The 12,205-nt window shown below is 42.6% G+C and overlaps 1 protein-coding gene across 5 annotated transcripts in view; it reads left to right on the top strand.

Annotated features, from left to right (window-relative positions):
• LOC137371530 (dachshund homolog 1-like) overlaps positions 1-12,205 on the top strand; it is a 494,797-nt gene that overhangs the window by 238,964 nt on the left and 243,628 nt on the right. For all 5 annotated transcript variants that reach the window (XM_068034282.1, XM_068034279.1, XM_068034281.1 and 2 more), the window contains one exon: positions 10,803-10,967. In XM_068034282.1, coding sequence (XP_067890383.1) covers positions 10,803-10,967 — 165 coding nt within the window. The remainder of the gene's footprint in view (positions 1-10,802; positions 10,968-12,205) is intronic.

Below are 12,205 nucleotides of genomic sequence, written 5' to 3'. Positions count from 1 at the left end.
TGGGGGAGTCTAGAACTAGGGGACATGGTCTACAACTTTAGAGTCAGACCTTTCAGGAATGAAATTAGGAAACACTTCTACATGCAATGGTTGGCAGAAGATTGGAACTTTGTTCCGCAAATGGCAATTAATGCTGGGTCAATTGTTAATTTTAAAACTGAGGTTGACAGATTTTTTTTATCCAAAGGTATTGAGGGATATGGGGCAAAGTTGGGTATATGGAGTTAGGTCATTGATCAGCCATGATCTCACTGAATGGTGGAACAGGTTTGAGGGGCTGAATGGCCTCCTCCTGTTCCAACACACACACACAAAATCATGACTAGCAGCAACTTAGCAGACTGGAAGTTCAAACTTGTATTCTACCACTAAATGGTGAGGGGAGAGGGGGCATGTCAATGTTGCTGTGTCTGACACAACTGTGCCATTCTGCAGCCACAAGACATTTTGGCCTAGAATTTCTTCAGATTACATTGCTGTTGCCTCTTTAAATAACAAGAACTGTGCTCATCAGTGGCTTCTGGTGGGAGTTGCACACAGGTTTCCTGGATTTGCTCATTTTCATTGGAACATAGGAGCAGGTGGAAGCCCTTCAGCCCTTCAAGTTTTTTCTGTGATTCAGTTAGATCCTGGCTGATCTGTATCTTAACTCCATCTACCTGCCCAAGTTCCGTAGCCCTTCATACCCTTGCCTAACAAAAATCTATCAATTTCAGTTATGAAATTTTCAGTTTATCCCCAGCTTCAACAGCTTTTTGCGGGACGAGTGCTCCAGATTTTCACAGTCCTTTGTGTATGAAGTGCTTCCTGGCATCACCCCTGAATGGCCTAGTTCTAATTTTAAGGTCAAGCCCCATGTTTTGGACTCCCCTTTCAGAGCAAATAGTTTCCCTCCATCTATCCTGTCAAATCCTTTAACACCTCAATTATATCACCCCTTAACCATCTACATTCGAGGGAATACAAGCCTTCTGTATGTTACCTGTCCTCATAGTTTAACCTTTTCAGCTCAGGTATCATTCTGGTGAATCTGTGCTGTTCCTCCTTCAAGGTTAATATCTCTTTCCTGAGGTGTGGTGGCCTGAACTGAACACAGCACTGCAGTTGCAGTCTTCCCAGACTTTATACAACTGTAACATAACTTCCACCCATCTGTATGCCATTGGCGCAGATGTTGGTTTAAAGCCAGTTTAAAATGGGTGTAGTAAGCAGCTGACCAACTGAGTGGGTCAATTTCCTCAGGCCATCTCCTGTTCTGCTGCCAAAACTTTGTTCCTTTAAGAGATGGATTAAGTCTGGCATTTGAGGCCCATTAACCAAATGTGTTTATCCTGGAGGTAGGGTGTTCAATGTTTACGACCTTTCATGTACACCTAACAGTCGATGCACCATCTCTTAAATGTAACAGAGTGTTTATAAGGCACTCCTGTTATTGATGCTGTAGTTAGTTGATGACAAATACTGAGATAGATAGATAAGTTTGGTTGAGAGTAGTACTTTGGGAAAAGAATGTATGTTAGCAAAAATATTGTCAATGCCAAATCTCTTGCAGGAAGGTTTACCATGATTGTCAATCACTTCTATCGGGCATACTCTCAGGTTTTGGGCTAAACTGAAAAGAAAAAAAACTGCAGATGCTGGAAATCTGAGACAAAAAAAAGAAAACACGGAAACAATCATCGCTGAGTGTGCATCATTTCTCTTTATGGGTGTAAGGTTTTGAAGTCTGGGTCTGCACCTTAAACACTAGCTTGTCTATTTTTTCCACAGGCAGTGACTGATTGACTCTGTGTTTCTGACATTTTCTTGTTTGTCTCAGTTGAATGAGAAATCACTTCACACAACCCTTATGTTGGTCTGATCATGCTTTCAGCATAGATTTCCCAACCCTCCAGGATTGCCCTGGAGTCTCCAGGAATTAAAAACTAATCTCCAGGATTGCCGTGAGCAACACCCAGGAGAAAAATTAGGGAAGCAATAGAAAATAGATTAAAAAATAATGTTTTTTAAATCTATTTACTTTGAAAACTCTTGTCTACTAATTAGAAAGCTATTGGACATGGAAAAGATGGCTGGTTGACAGACAGTCAAGAATCATCCAATCAGATAATAAAGAATCCAATCGCTTTCCACTTGGCTGAGAAGGCAGTGCACCGCGAGGATGGACATGTTGGATGACCAATGGCAGGAGTGTGTGAGCGGGGCAGTTGGTGGCTAGAAGTCACATGATGAAACCTCCAGAAAGATGTCCAATCAGAGTTGGCAACTCTTGTGGAGGCACGGAGCAGGAGCCCATTAAAATGAAGCTACCGTGACACAGCAACTGCAAACAGTAAAATATTTAGTGATATTTGGGTGCTGCATGAAGTCAGACTCCACCATTCGAGACACACTGGAAACAAGACAGGTAGCAGCTAATGGAAGGAGCACAATAGCTTAAAAACATGTGTTTTGAAGTGAAACACGTTTTACACTGTGGAACATGATTAGATTTTTGCCTCGAGGCAGGCGGGGTAAAGTTTTTTTCTCTGATCAAAATGAAAATCGAACCAGTCACGAGGAAAGAGTGAACTCAAGTCACAGAAGTAATACACATTAAAAGAAATAAGAAGTAATGCAGGAAAATGCTATGGAAAATCGAATTGGAAGGGGAAATATTAAAAGGAAACCAGTCAAGGAATCGGAAAGGGATGATGGTGAAAAAAGAGAATGAAAACATCAAATCAAAAGCCGCCCCCCTCCTCCCGATGGTCTCAGGGATAAAGACGCTGTCAATTGTTTGACTCAACGGTCAAACTAACCTACAATGGACAAGATGTCCTACCTCATTTAAATAAAACTTCCCAACTCCCGCCTGACACCTGGCTAGATTGATTATCTGGGCAACAGCCATGAGCATGTATTTGGCTACAGGAGGCCACAAGCAGTGACCCATGGAGAGCACTCCTGCTCCTCCTGGCCCTCAAGGAGTCCATAAAGAAGGAAGGTTTTAATACTTATTTTGGCCTCATCTGGCCAGTCGGCTCCTCCTGTCATGGTTCTGCTGCCAGGCGCCGATGACGTATTGGCCTGTGACATCTGCATCTTTAGTAAGCCCCCTTGCCTGCTTTAAGCAGGAACCTTAACCAGGGCCTGACTCACAGCCTTTCTATTGTTTTTAATTCTCTTTAAATCAACCTGTAAGAGTCCGCCAATTGCTGGCAAGGCAGAATATTTGATAATTGGATAATATAGTGGACCCAAGTCAAGGAGTGTTGCCCAGTTTCAAGTAGCTTCAATTCTTTTCTGATCCAGTGGGCCTGCAGGTCAGGCTTATGGTATGACTATATTAACAGCACATAGCTATGCCCCCAGAAAACTAAGTTTGCCACAGTTGAATGTCTAGCCCTTGTGAGGAGTTGAGCATTTTAGTTAGAAACTAATATTTTTTTCCCCAAAAGGAGAAATTCTAATTGAGCTTTTATCTTGATCTGTTTTTTGCATATCATCAAAGGATTTGGTAGACACTGGTTAATTTAAACCCAACTGGTACCTGCCTTATTTACTTCTCCCACATTGTTTTATAGATTTTTTACAGGTGCCAAAGCCAACTTCCTTTTGGACAGTATTGCCTGGTGCACTGCGCAGCCTATGGTATTTTTAACTATCTTTAACTCATTGTAGGGGGTGGAGATGGAAAAAAACCCACTGAAAGTCTGTTATATTTTCCTCAAGGAATGGCTGAGGTAAAGTGGAAGTTGCTCAGGTGATCATTGCATTGCGAGCACAGCTGAAGTTGGTGTTTGGTGCTGACATTATGGCAAACAAGCGATGATTTAGAATGTTATTTTAAGGTCGTGTTATAATCCACAAAAGATAATCTGGGGCGGCACAGTGGCGCAGTGGTTAGCACCGCTGCCTCACAGCTCCAGCGACCCGGGTTCAATTCTGGGTACTGCCTGTGTGGAGTTTGTAAGTTCTCCCTGTGTCTGCGTGGGTTTTCTCCGGGTTCTCCGGTTTCCTCCCACAGCCAAAAGACTTGCAGGTTGATAGGTAAATTGGCCATTATAAATTGCCCCTAGTATAGGTAGGTGGTAGGGGAATATAGGGACAGGTGAGGATGTGGTAGAAATATGGGATTAGTGTAGGATTAGTATAAATGGGTGCTTAATGGTCGGCACAGACTCGGTGGGCCGAAGGGCCTGTTTCAGTGCTGTATATCTAAATCTAAAAAAATCATAATTGCAAAAAAGTCAGCATCCTACTTTAAGCCCTCTGAATTATAGAACCTCAAGCCAGGTACAATACAATTCTGATTTCTTTTCCGCCAACAACTGTGTGCCCTGTTCTCTAGATGGTAAGGTGGACCACTACGAATGATATTCTGGAATTTAATAGCAACAATTTGCATTTATCTGGTATCTTTAACATGGTAAAATATCCCAAGGTGCTTCGCAGGGGTGATTACGAAACAAAACTTGACATCGAGCCACATAAGGAGATATTGGAACAGGTGACCAAACACTTGGTCAAAGAGGTAGGTTTTAAGGAGCATCTTAAAGGAGGAGAGAGAGGTAGAGAGGTGGAGAGGTTTAGGGAGGGAATTCCAGAGTTTAGGGCCTAGGCAGATAAAGGCATGGCCGCCCATGCTGAATGAAGAAAATTGGAGGTGTAGGAGAGACCAGAATTGGAGGAGTGCAGAGATCTGAGAGATTTGTAAGGCTGGAGGTTACAGAGATAGGGAGAGGAGAGTCAATGTAGGTCAGTCAGTCCTGGGGTGATGGGTGAATGAGGCTAGTGAGTTAGGATGCAGCCAGCAGAGTTTTGGATGTGTTCAAGTTTATGGAGGGTGCAAGGTGGAAAGGAAAGAAAGGACATCCATTTATATAGTGACTTGCACAAACTCAGCTAATTACAACCATTAGATTACATGCCTCCTAACTAAGTAGATGGCTAAGAAGCATAAGAGGACAGTGTCAGTGTTCAGCTCCCTCTGAGAGTGATGCATCTAGTCTCAGCATGATGACTCCTCCAGGTGGTTCGACTCCAATCAGAGACTTGGAACGTGGTGATACAAACTTAAAATTAGAGCTAGGCCGTTCCTGGAAGTCAGGAAGTACTTCATCACACAATGGGTTGTGGAAATCTGGAACTGTCTCCCCAAAAAGCTGTTGAGGCTGGGAAGCAATTGAAACTTTCAGAACTGAAATGGATCGATTTTTTTTCGGAAAGGGTATTAAGGGTTACAAAATCAAGGCAGGTAGATGGAGCTAAGGTGCAGATCAACCATGAATCCTCTGATTGTAATGCCTCCCATTCTTTATTCTGCAGAAATGCAACATACTAATGCAATACCTTGATCGAAGTACAGAAATTGATATTCATGGGGAGGAGCAAAATCAATGGCATGCTACTCACTTCCAGAGTGCTTCATGAGTTGCAGACTCAGTTTGTAAATGACCTATGTGTGCTGTTTCTGCATTTATCTGTTAGAATGCAAACAAGATTTTAAATGATGTGCCCCTTCTTTCCAGCCAGAAAATCGGCTTCACACCATCTGCCTATCAGATATTTAGAAACTAGGGCTGCATATTAATGCCACATGTTTTGTCTTCCCCCTCCCCCATGCCTGGAGCCGCTGCATTCGTGTTGCTAATAGCAGCTCCTGAGCCACGTCGCTGAAATGCGTGTGACTGTTGAGTGATGAGATATTTATAAAAGTGCCCGCATCTCAGAATAAACAGGAGTCAGAACGCCAGACATTGTCCAATAACTAGTTTCTTAGAAGACCTTTCTAGACTTCTGTGAGACGTCAGTTGATAAGGGGAGTCATCTATCTCTGCTTTCTAGTCCTTGACCATACTTTTCCTGGTTAGACTGCACAGCCTGGCTTGCATGAGAGTATAGGTTATGCTCATTTAAAGGCACAGAGGCCTGGAATTACTTTTTTAATCTGTTCTCCCACCCCAAATATGTTCTGGAAATAAAGAAGTGTTTTGTTCACTGTTCACCTGGTTTCTAGATTGCTTAATTTACAACACTCGTATGCTTGTCACTAAGGTGAGTTGATAATTTTTGCCAAGGTGCTGCAGGAAAAGCTTCTTTTTCTTTAATGTTATGCAATATCTTTCTTGAATGACATTTTCAAATTATGAGTCCAACTTAAAGGGACCTCAGATTTGGGACATCCTTTTGTTGATCTCAAGGCGATCAGGGGCTGTGGGTCCATGCATTCCCCACACCCCCCAAACTGCCATCACCTCCAACCTGTGGTCCCTGCAAGTGTGACTGCTCACTGGGAGCAACAGATCGTTGAATTGACCCTTCAATTATCACTTCCAGTGGCACAATGTTCTACAGCTTAAAATACTCCACATGCCAAAAGAAAGGACAGACATTTAACATCAAATTGTTTTGCCAGGTGCTTTCCTCAGACCAAGTAGACTTTGTGCCTAAAATTCATACACCCAGCATTACATGGCACAGAAACAGGCCATTGGGCCCAACTTGGTGCTTGTGCTCCACAGGAGCATCATTCCACCTTCCTTTACCTAACCTTATCAGCATAACCATCTATTCATTTCCTCTTCATGTGTTTATCTAACTCCCCCTTAACTACATCTATAATGTGCTACTGAAATCCTACTGACAACACCTACAGTGAATCATCAATGAAAAACATTTTTCCATGGGCATTATATCATAATGGTAACATGATATCACAAAACAGTTTTAATTAATTAAGCTACACCCCTGTTAGAATTCTTCTTTTTGCTCATTCACAATGCACTAGTGTTCTAAACAGGACATATCGTGATCAAGTATGTGATGAAGATCGAGCTTTTCCAACTCTGGTTGAACATATTTCTGGAGGTGAGATCACATGACCTCATGCCTCCAACTGCCCCAACTCTACACTCCCACCATTGGTCGCCCAACAAGGCTATATTCATGATGGATGGCCTTTCCAGCCAATGTGAATGCTTCTTATATAAAAGCAAAATACTGCGGATGCTGGAAATCTGAAACAAAAACAAGAAATGCTGGATTCACTCAGCAGGTCTGGCAGCATCTGTGGAAAGAGAAGCGGAGTTAACGTTTCGGGTCAGTGACCCTTCTTCGGAACTGACAAATATTAGAAAAGTCACAGATTATAAACAAGTGAGGTGGGGGTTGGGCAAGAGATAACAAAGGAGAAGGTGCAGATTGGACCAGGCCACATAGCTGACCAAAAGGTCACGGAGCAAAGGCAAACAATATGTTAATGGTGTGTTGAAAGACAAAGCATTAGTACACTTGTCAGTTGACTTGTCAGTCAAACAGCATTTTTACCCCATGTCCAATAGGTTTATAACTAATAAACAAGAGTGGATTAAAAGAACACAATTTTTTTTTAATGCCCCATCATTTTTCTTCTGGGTTTGCTTGCAGCAGTGTGCTGGAGTTTAATCTTTAATTCCTGGAGACTTCCACGAGGTTGACAACACTATAAAGACCTTCACCAGTTATGCTGACTGTAACTGTTTGGTGCTTTCTTCACTCATTTGGCCTCAGCCACTGAGGTAGCTTTTCCCTTGCTGACCATGTAGTGACCTTTACTTCTGTAACAAAAGGACAGCCCACTTAATGCACTGGGCTCTGCACTTTAATCGTCTGCTACACAACTTGTACATTGGAGATGGTGGTAGCGGGTAGGGCGCTAGGAAGGGAGAGGGAAAGTGCGAGGCCCTGCAGCTTTAATTCTACAATTAGGCTTTTTATATTAAATTGTATATGTTAGAACTTGAACATTAGAGACCTACTTGTGTTGAAAGCCATACCTGAAACTTGAATATTTTAGAAAGGGTGTAGCAATTCTTGGTAGCCTAAGGGCATTGCTAATACATGTTCGTTTGCACCCTCCATCAAGGAACTTATTTATGCAGATGGTAGTGATTAATGTGATCAGACAAGTGTTGTAGTGGCTTATCACAAAATCTTTTGATTGTAGGTATGTGAAAGAGACTATTCATGGTTGCCAAGCCTCTGGGATTGTCCTGGAGCTTCCAGGAATTAAAGGGCAATCTGCTAGACACTGTTGCGAGTAAACCCAGGAGGGACATCACTGGGGCACTAATAAACATGTGTATTTTTTTCACTTTTATTTGTTAGTGATAAGAATATCAGAGATGGGGGCGGGGAAGGTGGTGGTAAATGGCTATTAGATTGGGCATTGGAGGTGGGAGGTCAGGTGATAAAACTTCTGGCAATACGCCAAATCAGACCTCACCACCCGAAGACTCTCAGCTGAAGCATTTAGTGCTGTGCAGTTTACAAGATTCCCTAGTCAGTAGTTGTAGACTCCGAGATGATTCCCAAGCTATCTCAGCTGCATTAATTGATCTCAGTCAAGGTCGTGGTAAGGGAGCTGTAATTATGCCCTTAGCTGAGGGAATGTACAACAGGCCAGATTTCCTGCTCCCGATCCCCTTCAGTTGATCCCTGCTGAAGGTGTGACCTCAAGAGCCGACAAGATTGTTCTTGTTTTATAATCACAAAACCCCTCCCCCACCATCACTCTGCCACAGTGTTGAACGACCTGCTGAAACTTATTGTCAAGGCATACCATGTAAAGAGTAGCCACCTGTGGCGCGATTCTAGAGTGTGATTGGGACTCGTGAACCTTTATCCAGCAAGGATTCCATACCATGATGAGACTGGGGGGAATTTGAAGGGGAAAAAATTATAACATATGTGGATAGAGATGATTCAATTTTGTGTGCAACATGATCAGTCCTAAGCTGCTAGTGGCGTGGAAGTGTTAAGTCAACAGTCCTAGTAAGTATAATGCAGTAAGATGTAAATTTAGATAGGCATTCTGGACTTGTGCTTGATTTATCTTTGAAAACCAGTAAGTAAATTTGCAGAACCTTTCCTCAGAAGATGAACTGGGTGGAACAGTATCCATGTTGAGTTTCGATTGCACCTGTCCTTTAGCAGTAGCATTCTGAGTCACATGGTTCCAGGTTCTAGTCCCATTCCAGGGCTTGTGCACAAAAATCAAGGCTGACACTCCAATGCAGTGCTGAGGGAGTGCTGCACTGTTGGAAGTGCTGTCTTTTGGATGAGATAAAACGAGGCGCCATCCGCTTGCTTGTGTGTATGTAAAAGATCTCATGACACTGTTTCGAAGACGAGCATGGGCGTTATCCATGCTGGCCTGGCCAATATTTATCCCTCAATCAACATCACAAGAACTGATTATCTGGTCATTATCACATTGCTGTTTCTGGGAGTTTGCTGTGCGTAAATTGGCTTCTGCATTTCCTGCATCACAACAGTACTTCAAAAGTACTTCATTGGCTGTAAAGCGCTTTGAGAAGTCTGATGGTCGTGAAAGGCGCTAGATAAATGCAAGTTTTTCTTTTTCTGTTCTTTTAAGCATCATGAACCAAATGTCCCTGACTCATTACATTCTGATGATTAGCCCAAGTCAGACAATGGAACTCTACATGTCATTGATTCCATTCGTTCATCTTACTACTAATGATGTCAGTGCTCAAATTAAATCCATTAATCATCTGATTATCACCAACCCTAGGTTACATAATATTTAAAAAATCAACTGTATATCTGTGTGTGTTTCAGAGTTTTTGTAAAGCACTTAGTAATCAGCATGGTTTGCTAATGGGGTCTTCTTCTAACTTCTAATTCAGAACATGTTAAAATCGCATTGTCTTCCAAGCTATCTCAGAGCTTATCACAATAGCAGCAGTCAGCTCAAGGAGGTACTGGGTTGGCTGCCTGACGCATGTGCAATTTACTTGGAAACGGGAGATTTGCATCTGTCATTTATAACCATCCAAACTGAATTTTCAACTTCAGAGCCCAGGCCAAGCAAATGAGAAGGTCAGGCAGTTGCAATTGCAAAACACAGGTGGAGCAGTAAAATCCACACAGCTTCCTACTTGGACAGTTTTTTCAATTCAGATACAAATTCATGACAAACATACAAGTAGGGCTTCACTGATGAAAGGATGTCAGGTGCTTACAAGTGTATTGGTTGGTTTGGATTCGTTGTGACAAAATTCTGATGATCTTCTCCCACCCTTTTCCTTTAAGATAGTGATTCATGCCTAGATTTAACATAGCAGGTGATGGCAGGCCTCCAATATATCACCCAAGTGGTCTTCTTCATTTGTGATCTGAGATTGAGTGTTGACTGACTACTATGAAGGGGAATTACAGCAACAACAATAACTTGTATTTACATAATGCCTTTAACATAGTAAAACATCTCTACGTGTTTCACAAGAGCAGTTATCAGGCAAAATTTGTCTTCAGGCTATATAAGGAGATATTAGGGTAGATTACCCAAAGCTTTGTCAGAGAGGTAAGTTTCAAGAAGCATCTTAAGGGAGAAGAAAGAAGCAGAGAGGTGGAGAGGCTTAGGGAGGGAATTCCAGAGCTTTGGGCCTGAAGGCTGAAGGCACGGCTTCCAATGGCAGAGCAATTAAAATCGGGGATATTCGAGGCCAGAATTGGAGGAGCATAGGGATCTTAGAGGCTTGCAGAGCTGAAGGAGGTGCGGAGATAGACAGGGGCAAAGTCATGGAGGGATTTTTAAACAAGGGTGAAAATTTTCAATCCAAGGTGTTGCCAGATCGGGAGCCAACATAGGTCAGAGAGCGCAGGGATGATAGGTGAATGAGTTAGGATACAGCAAGCAGAGTATTCAATGAGCTGAAGTTTACACTGTTTATAACACACCATCATGGACTAATAGTAGAAGTGTTTGTCCATCTCACCACGTAACTTTTCTTGTTTTATCTCCTCTTTATCAGGTCTCACAGCGGCAGCAGCAGCCGCAGCAGCAGCAGCTACCAATGCCGCCATAGCAGAGGCCATGAAGGCAAAGAAGATCAAACTGGAAGCCATGAACAGCTACCATGGTAACAGTAACCAGCATGGCACAGAGTCTGAAAATGGTGACATGAACTCCAGCATTGGTGAGTTCCCTCAAAAATTAAGCTACAAATTAGGAGACCCACACATGCTAATATCAGACAAGACATATAATCAGGCAGAAAAAGAATGATCAATCTCATTTTTGTAAATACTGTGACATGCCAATTTAGCATGGGCTTTGCTGAATGATACTAGAGTTGCCACTCGTCCCATTTGAATAGACAGGAGACACAAAGGCTCAGAATTTCCAGGAAGGCTTCAGAGGAACTATGACATCAGAGCAGAGTTGTGCCACTTCTTTTTTCATTGAAATTTACACATAAATGATTTATACTGGTTTTACACCAGAACAACCAATACGCATAAATTGCCTCGATCATTTGCACTGCTCCCCAGTTTTGTCCCCTGAAACCCCACTTCTCTTACTAAGATAGCTTTGCTGCCATGCAAAAGCTCAGAGACTGCAAGTTTCCTGCATTTACTCAAGTTCCGGATGGGTGTAAATTGATGGCCAAAAGTACAACAACACTTGAACACAAAATGCTGGAAATATTCAGCAGGTCAGGCAGCATCTATGGAGAGAGAGAAACAGAGTTAACATTTCAGATCTGAGACCTTTCATTATAACTGGCAAAAGTTAGAAATGTTAGAAAGGTTTTGAGCAGGTGAAAGTGGGGAGGGGGGTGGTGGGGAGGAGCAACAAAAGGGAAGGTCTTTGATAGGGTGGAGGGCAGGAAAGATTAAATGATAAAAGGTTTCATGCTACAAAGCCAAGTGAAGAAACAAAAGATGTGTGTGGATGAGGTGTAAATGGCAGGATAGCAGTCATCCGAACACAAAGTAAAGGAATTAAGAAAGAAACGGGGTGGAGGTGGGGGTGGGGTGGGGGAATGAACCAGTGAGAAAAAAACACGAGAAAAGGAAAAGAATGGCAGTAGAGATTATGATCTAAAATTATCGATCAGGCCAAAGACAGAAAAGTTAGAGTTGGAGCAGGGTGGAGAATTGAAATGACAAGCAACAGGAAGCTCGGGGTCATGATGTGGACTGGACGGAGATGTTCTGCAAAGTGGTCACCCAGTCTACATTTGTAGAGAAGGCCGTGTTGTGAGCAGTGAATACAGTATACTAAATTGAGAGAAGTGTAAGTAAATCGCTGTTTCACTTAGAAGGAGTGTTTGGGGTCCAGATCAGTGATAAGTGAGGAGGTAAAAGGGCAGGTGTTGCATCTCCTGTGCTTGCACGGAAAAGTGTCGTTGGAAAGTGAAGAGGTGTTGGG

This window comes from Heterodontus francisci, chromosome 6, assembly GCF_036365525.1.
Source record: "Heterodontus francisci isolate sHetFra1 chromosome 6, sHetFra1.hap1, whole genome shotgun sequence".
Lineage (NCBI taxonomy): Eukaryota > Metazoa > Chordata > Chondrichthyes > Heterodontiformes > Heterodontidae > Heterodontus > Heterodontus francisci.
Note: the sequence above shows the minus strand (reverse complement) of the source record. Positions and strands in the feature narration are given on the sequence as shown.